Raw genomic sequence first — 16,301 nt, 5'->3', positions numbered from 1 at the left:
CCTTCTACTGAAACTTTTTCTACCAGTCTGATACAAATTACATTCTTATTTATGCCATGTCCCACTGCTAAAGAAGATACAAGCTATTTTTCCAAAGAAACTTCACCAGTGCTCTAAAAAACCCAAAATCTTAATCCCAATAAAAGTCAATTATAAAACATCTAGCCTTTGTAATCGTCATTAAGACAGCCTTTGAAGTCTACAAAGGAGACTCAAAAGCATGTCTTATTATGTTCCAAATGGTAATCAAATTGGTAGATGCTGCAGTGAAATGCTTAACTACTAGACACATGAGTAAGTGTCCACTTTGAACAAAATCAGCCAGATTATCATAGAATCATATAGGTTGGAAAAGACCTTTAAGATCATTGAGTCTAACCATTAACCTGGCACTGCCAAGTCCACCACTAAACCATGTCCCTAAGCACCACATCTACACGTCTTTTAAATACCTCCAGGGATGGGGACTCAACCACTTTCCTGGGCAGCCTGTTCCAATACCTGAGTACCCTTTCGGTGAAGAAATTTTTCCTAATACCCATTCTAAACCTCCCCTGGTGCTACTTGAGGCCATTTCCTCTCCTCCTATCACTCATTACTTGGGAGAAGAGACTGACCCCCCACCTTGGTACAACCTCCTTTCAGGTAGTTGTAGAGAGCAATAAGGTCTCCCCTCAGCCTCCTCTTCTCCAGACTAAACAAACCCAGCTCCCTCAGCTGCTCCTCAACAGCACTTGTACTCTAGACCCTTCACCAACTTCATTGCCCTTCTTTGGACACGCTCCAGCACCTCAATGTCCTTCCTGTAGTGAGGGGCCCAAAACTGAACACAGTATTTGAGGTGCAGCCTCACCAGTGCTGAGTACAAGGGACGATCACCTCCCTGGTCCTGCTGGCCACACTATTCCTGATACAAGCCAGGATGCTACTGGCCTTCTTGGCCACCTGGGCAAACTGCCGGCTCATATTCAGCTGGCTGCTGCCCAACACCCCCAGGTCCTTTTCAGCCAGGCAGCTCTCCAGCCACTCCTCCCCAAGCCTGCAGTGTTGCATGGGGTTGTTGGGACCCAAGTGCAGAACCTGGCACTGAGCCTTGTTGAACCTCGTACAGGATATCCACCTCTCAGAGGTCAATTAACGTCATAATTTAATTATCATTAATTATTATTTACTAACTAATTATTTTTATTATTACAGTAATTTATTGATTTATTAGTAGATAGAAAAGAAAACATAAGACTAAGCAGTCAATTTGCTGGATGAAAACTCCCTGCAAGATCTCAACAAGTTCCTATAGACATGGATGTCCATGGATAGACTCATGCAGTACCATACCTGCCTAAACAATCTGGAGCAGGGACTAAAAACAAAGTTACAAAACAAATAGATTTTTACAGAATTGAACAGGAGATATATATATATATACACAAGGCAACTATGAAGACTTGGCAGAACAGCATTATTCAATACTGAGTGGTCGGACAATAAAATGGCAGACGAAATTCGATATGGATGAATGGAACACTATATGCACATGTGGAAAAAAAGTAACAGCTAACTTAATACAGAAGTTAGGATGGCTGAATAAGCAATGTGAGCACATAAAGGGAGAAGTATTTCTGTGGATAAACTGTACAGTATAGGGACTAGGTACAGCTCATGACAGTATTTTTTAATTTCCTTACAAACTGGTCACATTTGCTATCCTGGGATTCCACTACAACCTTGCCTAACTGCCTTCTCTCTTAATTTGATGACTCAATCAAAAAAGATGCCTTTTCTTGTCTCCAGCATATTTACTGCAGATTAAAAAAAAAAAAGGTGAACAGAATTAATTAACAGGAAGACCTGAAGAATGGGAAACCATAAACAATTTTAGAAGACACAACGGAAATTTACTGAGGATATAAAATAACATTTGGCTGCTCATGAAGCTGGAAATCAGCATGATGAGGACCAGTGAGAGAATAGACTTCCAGACAGGTATACAAATTTAATTTGCATCCAATGCATTGTTACAGTAGATGGACCAGAGGCTCAGAGCCTCACTCCATAGGCAGTTTCTTAACACTTACCATTGGTGGATATTGCCAGTAGAACCGCAGTTGGTTGAGTATTTTACAACGTCTATTATTTATTTAACATTCACCTTTGAAGTGCTCCCTCTTGTTTTCAGAATTAACACCCTCTTTGAAATGAAGCAATTCAGATTCTTTCAATATATTATTTAAGGCTTCTGTAGATAACAGTAAGTTATACTTAGCCATATTCCAAATGCATCCTCACAAAGTAAGGGGACGTAAATATTTTTAAACCAAAGCTCAGATTCTGATGATGCATTTGTTGCCAATTATATTAATTGAAATACCTGATGATCACACTGAGTGAAAACAGGGAAACTGTTTTGAAAAACAACACCCTATTAAATTGAGAACGAAACATTTTAATTCTTTGCTGAGGATTTGGTGTGCAAGAATACCACTGGGTAAAAACACTGGAATCTGTACCACAGGCAAACAGGAGTTTGTGCCCAGAAAACATCTACCCTTCATTAAATGAAGGGTTTGATTTAACTATTGTATTGAATCCATCTGAATAGCTTAGCTGAAGGGGGAAAAAAAGCACACTGCTAGAATTGATTGCTAGGGAAATTATGGAGATTATGAAATGATTTACTGTGTTTATGATCCCCAAGCATTTTCTGTAGTGTTGAAAAGAAAGTAATTAGGCAAAAGAAGGAAGAGAACTATGCATAAAAGGATATGGAACAGAAACAAGGTAAAGTATGTTGCCATGACTGAACACTGTTCTTTAATGTCTACGCATATCATCAGGGGCTTATTATTTGCCTCAGTTTTGTCTTCTCCAAACAGTTCCAGGTGACTTCCACCTCTACACTCTATAAGTGTTTAAATGCAACAAAATGGACACATATACAGCATTGTACTGAAAAAACACAGTATCAGTGCATTCACCACTGTATGAAGAAAAAGCACAAAAATAAAGATATGAGATCACCCATCTAGTGTACGTATCAACTAATCTTCTACCTGCCACCTTATTTTTTACCACTGGTATAAATATAATCCACCACAACATATAAAATGCAATCCTGACTCAGTCCCTTTATCATGCCAACCTCTGAATTTTGACTGTCATAACAGCTACGAGGAATGGGATTCTACTCACTGAACTCTACATCTGACATAGTCAAAAGTGTAGGCTTTTGATCATCACTTGGAGGCATTTCTAAAGAATGATTCATCTGATCTAATGCGGACATCTAAATTCGGTCTGATGAACTGCCCTCAGGATGTTATCTTTTTCCATTAACTATAAATAGTTTAAACAGTCAACTGAGTTGTAAATACCTATACCTAGACCTTCTCCTGATAGACAAGATAATTATGTCTTAAAAGAAAAAAAAAAAACCATAAGATTTTCTAGCAACTGCCATGTCAAAAGTCTGTTTTAACCCCTGTAGTTACTAAACTGGCATATGATACCATAACCACACGCCAAACTGCATCACCTAACCAAGATACTCTTTAATCAGTGTGAAATTGCAATACAAGCAATAACGTTGCACACTGCCCTGTTCAGCTGTTTTTGCTTTGGTCAAGTAGATAAAATGGCACAAGACAATACAAAGCTATAAGGTGGTGACACACTTTGACCACTACAAACTTGGATCTGTTAAAATTGACAGCAGATGGAATCTTTCCATCAACAATCTCCTAAATCACCTCAAAACGAGCACATGGAACATTTTCTAAGTAAGCTGATAATGTTATAATTTTACTATCAGGACAATTATGATCTTAAAAATGGTTAATAGTTATTTTAACAGTTACACCAGAGAAGTATGAAAAACGCACAAAGTTATATATGAACCTTAGACAACAATAAGCTAGAATTTCTGACCAAATCCTCTTAACCCCAGACCAGAAAAGGACCCGAATGCTTTGGTGATGATCTAGGCTTGACTACCAAAATGCACCGAGCCACCTAGTCACCTGAATGCTTTCCCATTAGGGTCCTCAAACTGACATTTCTTCACACAAATTGTCAGAGGAATGTGATCCAGTAGATATTCTGAGAGGATGTCTAGCACACAGTTCAGAACAATGGAGAGGAGCAATTGAACTAAAAACTACAAATGAAATAGGTACAATGTTTCATGTATTGCCCAGTTATATGAGCAGGAGACAAATCCAATTCTCCAAGCAGGAGACAAATTCAATTCTCTCACCCTGACAAAACTGAAACTCACATCCACCACGTTTCAGCAAAGCAGAAAATATGCTTCTCCAGACAACTGGCAGGGACACCAAATATAAGGGAAGAGGTCTGGTTTCTGTGCCCCTGGCCCCTCCACTGGAATTTTTACACAGTAATAATCACATAAAATATCAGTTCTCAAAACAAGAACATCAGACCTCCTCTCTTTTACAGGGAAAAACAGTAAGATAGTTCATTCCTCTCTTGGCTCTATTCTTAGAACGCATGGCCACACCGTGGCCCACCTATAGTGAAGAACAGTTCCATCAATCCTCTCTGTAAGGCAGCTAAATAGCGCATTGTATCAGTAGAAAGGAAAGATGACCACCCTTCCCCCGACACTGTCAACTCTATTAAAGAATAACATTAAAGGAGAAAAATTAGATGATTAAGTATAGGGAGACAATTCCAGGCTATAAATGTTGATCTGCTGTAGATACCCAATTTAGTACTTGATTTAGTTTCTTAAGACATATCTCTCCACTGGTTACACTGATAGGTTAAGAAGACATGGTCCAACCTATGTATAATACGCTCCCTCCGCTGTTGCCTGGTGTATACTCTATTCAGCAGCACCTAACTTCTCCCAAACACTACACAGGAAAAGTAGATCTCTACCATAACTACAGGCTAGTTTTGCTGACACTGACCATCACCACAGTTGAATCCTTCCACAGATCTTGTACTATTTGAGTGTCTTCCTCTCTTGATATCCACAAACCTTGTCCAGATTGATAGCTAAGTTTGATTTCATTTATCTCAGGGAGACTATAAAATAGGAAACTCATGTATTTTCTCTAATTTTGTTTTCACTTTTAATGGAAATACGTGATACAGATATCGAAATTGAGATTAACGTGACTAGCTTTTAAGTGTTTACTGGAACATAGGACTCCCGTTGTTTAGCATAGCATTCAAGAGGCTATGACATGCCCTTTTCTGCTAGGGCAAATGACCAGCCTTAAGTGTACTCAAAAAGTTTACACATCTACAAAATTGTATCTTACCTCTCTCCATTCTTTGTTTCCAATGGCTTGTATGTACAAAACACAGACTGTGAAAAGAAAAAAACGTTTGGTTATTTTCAGAATTTAATATATTCTTAAATTAAGTGAACCAATTCTGTAGTCTGTTGTGCTGTTGAGATTAGTAACTAGGACAATCAAATAGTAAAATGTTTTCCCTCGGTTTTCAGTATGCCTAACCAGATCAGCCACAATACGGTCTAGCTGTTGCACCAAGGAGCTAATAAATAGGGTGGTTCTAAAATGGGAGGCAACACTTATGCCTGACCTCCAGCAAATCACTTGACAACCCTCAGCATTAAAATTGGATAAAAGCAGGTCTTCATTAAATGTGGATGGTCTGGCTATCCTAGTTAATCTAATGCATAATTACCCTAAATCATGCTTCCTTCAAGAGATGAGAGAACTAAAATAAAAACAAATGAGGACTCTACTGGAAAAAGAGACAGGGGAATATAAATAAATAAGTAGGAAAAGGAAAAAAAACAACTTCTCAGGTTTTCTTCCTTAATTTTGCTTCAAATTTTTTATACATATGTATTATATATATGCATATATATATGCATCTTGCATATGCACCCTTTTTTTTTTTTTAAACTAAAACCTAATAAAAAATGGAATCAATGAAGTTTGTCAATCTAAACTGTTTTTGAGAGACCAAGCAGTGTAATCCCACAGGTGTCACTCTCCTTACAGATCTGTTTTTCCAGCACAGAACCCATTACACATTAATCTGCAGCTTCTGTCACAGGGACTGCTGACAGAAGTACAGTGATTATAATCAGGTCTTTTAAACACTCTTATAAGTACAAATCATTTGCACTGAAGGAGTACTATAAACTTTATTTTCTACAGTGTTGAACTAGCTGCAGCTAACAACCATAAAGCAATTTTTACCTGAAATTCCGCTACAACCCTTTTCTAAACAATAGAAATACAGATATTTGAACACTTTTTTCCTGACAAATTCTTCTCCTGTGCCAATCATTATTTTTCAGCAGAAGGTTAAAAATAATATTGTTTTGGGTTGCAGCCTTTAACAATAAAGCTGGAAGCCTGGTTTTGTTCTCAATGAAGTCAGAATCCTCAACTGACCAAAGCAGAAATGAAGTCAAGCTTCAAACTACATTTTCTTCTTACTTGAAAGGTATTTGCTACACACACACACACAAAAAAAAAACCCCAAACATTAGGCAGTAACAAATAAGAGGAAGAACAGAAAAAAGCAAGTTCAATATTTTAGCTTGACACAGAAGTAACACAATTCAATTTTTTTTTTTTTTTTTCCAAATAAGATGTCTTGTAGAAGAAAAAAAGCTTTTACAAAAAAATTCAAAATCTTTCTCTGGAGTTGTCTGTCTTTCTCCATTTATTCTAAATGAAAACTTGGGCAATCATGCACCTAGCTTTGGTTCCTGCTTACAGTAGGATGAATCCAAACCAACAAGCCTATTTTTACAGCACTCTTTGGAGTAGATTGCTGAGCTACATTACATGAAGAATGAAGTTAAATGGGAAAATGTCAGAAAACAGAGTGAAATGGAAGCTATGAAATCAGCTACAGCAGTGTCTGAAGGTTACTGAACTTCTGACTAACCTTTGCATCTAGTAAGATCTGTGCCAAGGTAACCCTGGGAGAAGAAGGAAATGTTGTCAAAGGAAGTTTCCATAGACAAAAACAAGCAAAAAAATATTCTCTGGAAATACCCCTACTGCTAACATTAAATCAGGTAGGCTCTCACAAACATTCCTTTCACTTTCTCCATTGGAAACTCTTTTTTAAGCTAATGTTACCAGTTCTGCAATAATGAATATTTTCCAATTTTCAGTAGTGGTTTCCAAGAATGCAAATGCCTTACTGATTTCAAAAGCAGATAGATACAATTGTGGATTTTGTCCACTTTGCCACGAGCTTACATCTAAGTTTTCAATTAAAAATTTCTCATACCTGTAACCCCAGTTGAGAATAGAACTGAAATTCATTTAGAGGAAAAGACACTCTTTACAGATAATGCGCACTTTTGCTATTCAGATATTTGTATTGTCCAGATTTTTCTTAAACATAACCATTTTCACCACTGATTTGCTGCTTTATTTTTTGTACTACATCCTGCCTTGTGTATTAGTGTTAATACAGTAAATCAAGTATCAGTTGTGCATTGCAGCTGTGGAACAAAAAGAATATTAAAAAAATGAGAGATTTAATATTGAGGAGAAGGAAGCAACAATACAACCATAAAATATCCACTACCATCAAATTTTCAAAAAAGAAACATTCTGGCACTACCTTATCTCCCTAGTTTATGAAGCCAAATAAAAGAACGGCTATGAACAAAAACACTAAAAAAAGATTACCGTAGGATAATTTTAGTCTCCTACTATGGTTGATGAGATGGGAGTCACACAGTATAAAAGGGTTAAAGAACAGGTGTAAAGCTCCACCTTAAAACTGGTTCAGTCTCTTACTTTATTCCTACTTTTTGGAAGGCTGCTCACACCGGTCTGTCTGTTAGAATCCCAGTTTCCAAATTCAGTGTGTTCATAGTCAAGTTTACTATTGTTTGGGATTTTTATCTTTGGAGGACTTACAGCAAGCAATGCTATCATTCTCACCTTTTCATTGCTGAGGCATTAGTAGACTTCTATTCCCCTCCACGCCCAGTGGCTCCCCAGTGCTCCCAAAGGTATATCCCAGGAGCGAGACAACCTCTCTAGTTTAAGAATCATTTATATAAAACCTTAAATGAGGAGAAAAGTGCTAAGTATTTGTAGTATGACTACCAATTTTCTGCTATTTATCAAGGCTGCAGATGTGGCAGGTACTTTAAATATAATGAAGATATAAACTAATAATCATCTTATGTAATATTTATTTTATTTTAAGTGCAAGGTGCAAGCTTGACAGTGATACATACATGTGCATCTCAAACTGACATTTAAAAAAAAAAAGTCAGTCCTAATGAAAGCTATAGAAGACATACATTCCAGACTTTCTGATAAATACTTTGCAAATTTAGAATAATTTAAAAACTTCTATCTTTCCTCTAAAACTCACCCCAGAAATTTTCAGGAAACCGTCCATGATACTGGTCTCCATCAGTGGTAAGATTCACTACCCTTAAAGGCTCTCAGAGACACAGTTTTATAAAGACCCTGATATCATACTAATTACAATAATCCTTCAAAAACTTCTTCAAAGTCATATCCAACTGGAGAAACGCAGATAAATATGTCGAAGTTGATCTAAAGCACTTGAACCACTCAAACCAGGCTAAGGCTTCATGAAGCAACCAATTTTTTTTTTTTTTTTTGAGCAGAAAATAGTTAATAGCATTATCATGTGGGAGGGGAAGGAACAAAGTAGGATAAACAGGAAATCCTTAAGTTTCAAAAGCCAACATATCACGCAGCCACATCCTAAGATGGAGCTGAACAACCCGTTCTTCTCTTGTAACCTGGAAAATTGAGGAAGCAATGAAGAAGTTCAGAGCAGTGCATTGATGAAGGGTAACATACTCTCACAAGGAAGTTGCCTGAGAAACCCTTTTGGAAGGCTTTGCCATATGAGCTCTTCCAAGGGAAGATACATCCATACCTACAGTCAGAAATATTAACACTTAGTAATTTTTAACTCTGGACACTGATACCACAGTGTCAAATTCAAGGTAAATTTAATGAAATCTTGCAATGAAGCGGAAGCGTCAACAGTTTTCACTCAGTTGTAGATTCAGTTCCCAAAATATTGTAGTCTGCACCTTCTTTTTTCCCCAGATAGTTTGGTCCTCGCTTACCCTACTTTGGTCCTTTCCTATTCAGTGCATATATGCTCATCCTTTAGCCTGGCAACTACTGTTACATCCAACTTGCGCACCTCAGCTTTCCCAAACATAACACCACATCTATTCCCTTTCAAGAAAGTCTTGGCCACAATAAAGTCAGCCTTTTCCCCATGCTACCTAAATCTTTCCATGATCCTGCACCCAGTTCTAGTAGGGGCTCCTCATTACTCTTCACTGACCAGCTTCTATACCTTCTAGGCAGAGCTTCCTGAAGGTCTTTCTGTCCCAACTGTCATGAGATTCTTCTCATTGTTACTATCTTCCATGGGGAGATCCTCTACGGGAAGAGTTTTTACCTCTTCCCTCTTTCTATTATCATACTCAGGAGTCACAGGGCTCCACGAGAAGAGGACATTCCATCCTGACCATGGTGCTGCTACCACAGCTGCACCGTGGCTCAGTTTGGCTAGCCAATGCACAGGAAGAAAATGATTGTGCCTGTCATTAGAAGAAACATGCCAAATTCATTAATCTGTATCTCCTTTGCAGGTCTTATCCCTGCCTCATCAGGGAAGCACTGCTTTAGCTCATTCTCTCCAATAAAATTAAAAAAAAAAAAAGTTTTCTCAAAAGTATTCCTAGAAAAACTGGTCTCCAAACTGGAAGACCAGAATGGTCCAAATGCTACAGTAAATCAATATATATGACTTCCTTTGACACCACTGAGGAGAAAGCACTGTCAGTAAGAGACTTCAATATTGTTTAAAATACTTCATGAACAAGGGCTATCCAAGTCTGTCCCATCTATATCTAATATCTCTAAATTATTTCTGTAACTTGCCTCAAGGGAGGCAAAGTGCCACCCTCCTCTTGGCACAAATATTCTAGATTGCAGGGAAGTGGTTGGAATTGGAATAAATACTGAATAGCAATTACAGTATCAAAAAAAGGCTAAGAAAATCTTGTAAGAGAACTGGAGAAATCACAAGTTCCTTTTTAATTTCAGGAGAAGGCCATTTATGTGGACATGGGAGTCAACTATATTCATGTGTGTCCCTCTGTAAGAAAAAGACCAAGAGGCTAAAATCAGATTTTCGCTATCAGTACGATCCCTAGATAACTGCACTTGAGTTCAAAAAGCACATTAGAACTGGCCTAGTCAAATCCAATGAGACCTCAACATACAGAGTGACTCTACATGGTTCTACCTTGTATGAGATCTAATGGTTGCAAATTCAGTGGGTCTAAAAGTGGATCTTGTGAAAATGGTATTATGCTGGTTTTGACACGTTTTTTAGCTAACAGGATAAAATTACTGTACACAGACCAGCCTAAGAATGGCCTTTGTCCAAGGAAACAGACACTGAGGAAAGTTATCCTGCTGTACTTCCAACTACAGAAAAGAATAGAACTTTTTATACTACACCCTTACCCCTTTCACTTTTACAGTAGAGCCATGTCTCTGTGCTCAACTAAAGGACACTAGGAGCGAACAAATTAAATTGGGTAATAAAAACACCTGCAGAATACTAAAACTAAATGTACCTTGTTTGGAGAGTACCCACAATCAAAGCTCCTTTGCCAAGTAATTTCTTGAGTGCAAATACAGTATGAGCACTTCCAGAGCCAACAGTTTCCCCCTTCTCTCTTCACCAAGGACAGTATTACTGTATTCCATGTTTTTGTACTGCTAACCTGTGACAGATAGGCCTGATTGGCAGTGTAACTGAGTACTCACAACTTGAGACCAGACCTCTAAAGCACACCACCAATTTGAGTGCTTTAAATAAGCTATTTACCAGAAACAAGAAAGCAGTATGTTTTGAATTGATAGACAAGGTTATGACATTTTAAAAAATATTTCCATATACTTTGAATCTATAAAAAATACCACCAGTTTACTTCTCAGAAGTATTTTAAAGATAGATACTAAGATTTCTTCAGGTTTTCCTGCCACTGTTACCTTGTGCCCCTTACCCAGCATGGGTCACCCACCAGCCAGAATCACTTGGGTTTGCCCACCTGCCCCAGCTTGGGTTGCCCACAGGCCACAGACCCTTTAGAGATGCCCCACCTTTTGCATGGAGTGTCTCCTTTCAAGAATGCATCTCCAGCAGCATATCTTCAGAAGTGTGGCTCCAGTAGTATCTTCAGCAGCTGTGTCTCTAGCTCCTAGCTGCTGCTGCTTTTTTTCTAAAATATGTTTGGACAGGGGCACTGCGCGCTCCCCTGACAGGCAGAAGTTCTGGCAGGCAATGGTTACTCACGTGGCTTTCGGAGCTGACTGGAACCAGCTCTGACAGTCACAGGGTGGTCCATGGCCTCCTCCCACACAGGTCACATTGCAGTCCCCTGCTACTCAAACCCTGCAATTTATGCCTAATACAGTTCCCTGTCTGATAAAAACTTGAAGCACTTGTCCCCAATAATATTTGAGCTTAAAAACTAGACACATCATCACTTTTGTTAAAAGGCGCCTTGATTCAATAGAGATCTCTGAATTCAATCTATCAGGGGCAACAGGTCACTGACCACTCTTCAAAATCACTTAACCTAGACAACTGAGGTTTCATTAACCAACTAAAAAACAGTTATTAATATGCAAGACACTCAATTCTGTTTCTGCATGATCTCCCTACACCAGAGGCATGGTATTGTCTATGTCACCTTTTTAAAAAAAAAAAAGTTTTCTAGGTTAGGAATGTCAAAGGCACTCCTAACTTCATGCAGCTTTTCCCCAGAAGTAGAAGCTTTTCCCATCAAAAGTCTATTGTGGAATCTCTCTCAAGAAACTTTTGGTTAAGAACAGACAAACATACTCTCACAAAGTACTCAAATGTTTCATACTGTCACATGACTCCATATTCAAGTGTATCCCATCAGGACACGGTTACATGTCCAGACACTTGACAGAAGTACATGCGTCTCGGGTCATTTCCAATGTCAGTAAGCACAATACATGGTATTCTAAGGAAGAAAAGCCCAGGCTTAAAAAAAGAAAATGAACTTACAGTTAAAAAGATATAGAGAGTTGTAGGGGAGACAACATGACCCAAGACACCATAATCTAAGGACTAGTCAATTAACACTACAGAAGTACTGTGATTAAACATTGTCAGAAAAAAAGGAAATCTTTTGTGGTCTTTGTTCTTTATTAAAGTTTTTATAAAGTGTCTGATACAGGAAGATAGTCATGATCTTAAATCAGAAGTCCCATCATATATAAATTCATAGACATGAGAGTTTTTTGGGATCTAGTCATGCATTAATAAAACTTAAGGGGAAAATGGGTGTCACTGTCCTACATATCTGAAAACATTAATTCATAAACCATCATACTACTTTTGATCAGGAAAGGTCGTGTTTCCCAGAGACGAATTAACTTAATTTTATTTTTCAGCGTTTGACTCTAAGATTAGTGGACACTATGTACTAGAAGCAACAAGTGCTTCTAGTTTATTTAGAAGTTTGCTTACTCGCTTTGAAAGAGATCTAGAACAACAGATACTAAAAAAAAAAAAAAAAAAAAAGAAGAAATGCTTTTCTGCATTTATTAATTTCAGGAAAAAGTAAGTTGACTGCTAAATAAGAGACCATGTAGCTCAGGAAAGCAATATTGAATACAGAGTCTTTAAAATTCCAGTTCATATAACAGAAACTATGAGTGTAACTTAAATAAGTGTAACAATTACTTCAAATAATTTTCACAAAGACAATGTAAACCTAACTGACACTGAAGAAAATGACCCACCTAATTTTTAATCCAGTCTTTACACATTTGGAGTACATGATGAGAAGAAAAAATAAAATGCTATATACTTACTCGGATCAGATTTAGAAAATGTATCTCTGTCCAAAAGATTTCTGTTAAAAAAAAGAGATAAAAATAATCTTATTTATAAAAAATGGTGAAAGATACAAATCAGATATAAATGCATAAATGTTTTTAACAATTTTGATTGAGAATCAGCTTAGTTTTCTGTCCTCCTAATATGTAAGATTTACTTGAAGTCAGTCAGCACTAACACTTGAGCCTTCTTATATTTCATTTTATTATACATTTTGAATTTGAGCAAACTGTGGCTCATATACTCCAACACCATGAAGTGAAAAGCAATCCACAACAAGCACATTAAATATATATAATGGACATCAGGAACAGAAATACCTTTAAATCACAAACTTCTACCAGAGATTAACATGCTAGTTGAACCCAAAAACTTTAGACTTTACTTAAAAGAATGGCTATGAGATCTCGAGCCATCAGCAAATATCTGTAAGAATCTGTCATGGATGAGTAAGGTAAAGAGAACAAAAGCACACACAGGACATACACCAAAAATAGGAATTTTCTAAGTATCTACAAAATACCTAGGAAAAAGTAGGAAGAACTAATTTCTTTGTTATACAATGCAGTCCCAATATTGTAGCCACACTTCAGCCAATGGAGAATCATGCACAGATGAGGAGACTCAAATTAACACTAAGTCTAGAGAAGCAGGACTGACCAGAAAACCACTTAGAATAGTTACCAACATTTTGTCATTCAAAAATTAAAAAAAAATAAAAAAAAAAATCTTGACAAACTAGAAGAATGGTCTGAAAACAGAATGCCATTGAACAGGGACAAGAGCGAGCTATTAAACTTAAGCAGGTAAAGTTAGGTATTAAACTTAATCAACAGCAAAAATGCAGCATAGCTTCATATAAGCTGGATATACAGCAGTTATGTTAAAAATGGTTCTGGACATCACAGTAGACCACAAATTGAATGCAAGTCAAGAATCTTTTGCCTCTGGGAAAAAGGCATACTGTAATACATAAACAAAAATGCCACTTTAGAGTAATTGTCTCGTCTTCATAATACTGGTAAACACTCAATTCAAGCAATAATGTTTTGGGCACTCCAATTTCTTGCAATCTAAGGCAGACACAGAGCCACCAGAGTCCAGTGGAAGCAGAAATAATCAGAAGTCTATACAATCTATCTATGAGGAAAACACTGCTGCAAATTGAAGCTGATCTCCATGTCAACAGAGCAAGTAGGAACAGCTTTAACCCTAAGTTGAATCTTCTGCACTGCAGGCGCAGAAGTTGAACTTTATTCCATTGTTTTACCATCTTTCATTGTTAAAGGTGGCCAGACATGATGTGAAATCTCCACCACTGAAGGTCTTTAAGAACGTTAGGTAGCTTTAAGTCCTAATGAGTTCTTTGATCCTACCCTGGAGCAAGAGGAAGGATTAAATAACCAGTTTACATCCCTTACAGCTTATTATTTTTAATAATTAGTACAGTCTCTTCAAAGGTCACCATTTATTACTCTCATTCAGATCTAAATCACATTATTTTTGTGCTACGGAACAGTGCTGAAAAGTGTATTAATATGTTGTTCAATACAGGTGTTCTAAGCGGTCAACTCAGACTTCAACAAGGAAAACATACTGGTTTCCCAGTTTAGGTACTGCCAAGTCCACATTTCAGAGCAAGCAATAAGAACAGAAGATGGCTTTAAAAGAATGTTGGGCGCATCTGTTTTATTTACTTCAGCCAAAGTAGGCACTAGGATTAAAATTAGTATTTGTGAATGAACCTGAAGTCTGCACATGCTACTTCTTCAAAACTTCTCTAATCCATTCAGAAGTGGGATTTTCATATATGCATTTAATTATACTCAGAGAGACTGCATTCCATCTTAACCAAAAATGTGCAAATATAAATTGAAATATTAACAAACCCAGGAAAATCAGCGATTCCAAGTCTGTATTTGACAATGACCACTGCAAACTGCTTTAAAAGACAGTACAGTAAGTTCTGCAATATCAGAACTGCCAATCCGAAATGAAAATTGTCCCCTATTCCTCTTTAATTATACATACATAGATATGCCAGTAATTCACGGTAACTAGAATTGGTTTTATTATTCCCAAATGAATTGCTATAAAAACCTAGAATTAGGGTTATATGAAAGAAATAGTACATTATGTTTTGGGATAGGCTTCTCATGCTCACCATTAGGATTCCAAGCAATTTTAATTCCTCTGCATAAATACTATAGAATGACCTTATAATTGGCATGTTAGTGTTTGTGACTGCAGATTAAGATTAAACCATTTTAATGACTCTTACACTCTAGCTAAGGTGCTTTGAGTTTTTAAAATATTTTCTACACTTATTTTGTTCCTTTTTAAGTTTCAGTTTTTCTTCCTCTGTTTTCCCATATACATAAGAACATAAAGACTGGCCATAACGGGTACTGTAAAGCTCAGTCTATCCCAATTATTCCAGCAGTGGCAAAAGGTAGCTACCATGGGAAAAGCGTAAGAACAAGGCAAGAACACTTATACTATTTAACACCTATGATCAGTAATACTTCCTGAGAACGTTCCTGGTCACCAACCATTTGCTGCTCAGGGACTTCTTGAATTAAGAACATTTCTACACAGACAGTATCCCTGAAAGGATTGTAAGGGTTGAGATACCAAAGTTTAAGATTGTAATTCAGGTCAGTAAGTGTCATTAATTCACAGTTTTGAACTAATACAGCTTGTAATATCCTCAATTCGCCCCTCCATACATTTTACCATAAATAAACAATGTCTTCAGCAAAGTTTGCAGACATGCCTGATCTTCCAAATCATTAATAAGCAACCAAATAATAACATAAGAACTTAGCAAGCTGTTCAAGCAATGCAGGCAGTTTCAGAAGGAACTTAAAGACTAGTGCCAATAACACATACACAAAAATAAGTCTGATATGCCCACTAAATCATCTAACAGCTTAAGAAGCTGCTCACTTTCGTTTGTGCATTTTCATTTTAGGGGAAAAACAATCAAAATGCTCCATTACATATATTAAAACTGCATGGCACATAAGCATAGGACAATCTACAACCAAAACAAATGCTAAATGCGAAAGCAGAAAGAAGACTGGATGTATTTCTGGAACTTTATGTGGTCTTTATCCCCTTAATAGTCCATGGCACTTTCTGTACAGGCTGGGTGATACAGAGTGTATTTCTTTCCCTTTTTCCTGAGAAAAGCATTCTCTTTGGTAGTACGCTATTTTGTCTCAGGAAACAGTCTTAGGAAAGCTTACAAACTCAGAAACCAAAAATATCTGAAACTTCTGTTTCTTCCTCCTAATCAAGAGAAACAGACTCCTATTTTGACTGAACACAGTGAGTATATTTTTTCTATGCATATTAAGCTTTTC

The 16,301-nt window shown here is 37.2% G+C and overlaps 1 protein-coding gene across 2 annotated transcripts in view; it reads right to left on the bottom strand.

Moving 5' to 3' along the window:
* CPNE8 (copine 8) overlaps positions 1-16,301 on the bottom strand; it is a 111,823-nt gene that overhangs the window by 86,426 nt on the left and 9,096 nt on the right. For both annotated transcript variants that reach the window (XM_087766930.1, XM_087766931.1), the window contains exons 2-3: positions 12,909-12,949; positions 5,289-5,335 (exon numbers count right to left, since the gene is read on the bottom strand). In XM_087766930.1, the coding sequence (XP_087623056.1) occupies positions 5,289-5,335; positions 12,909-12,949 (88 nt within the window). The remainder of the gene's footprint in view (positions 1-5,288; positions 5,336-12,908; positions 12,950-16,301) is intronic.

Source organism: Nipponia nippon, unplaced genomic scaffold (assembly GCF_047370975.1).
Source record: "Nipponia nippon isolate SJK-2023a ecotype South Korea unplaced genomic scaffold, ASM4737097v1 scaffold_3, whole genome shotgun sequence".
Lineage (NCBI taxonomy): Eukaryota > Metazoa > Chordata > Aves > Pelecaniformes > Threskiornithidae > Nipponia > Nipponia nippon.
The sequence above is the reverse complement of the archived record's forward strand: the minus strand, read 5'-3'. Positions and strand labels throughout refer to the sequence as shown.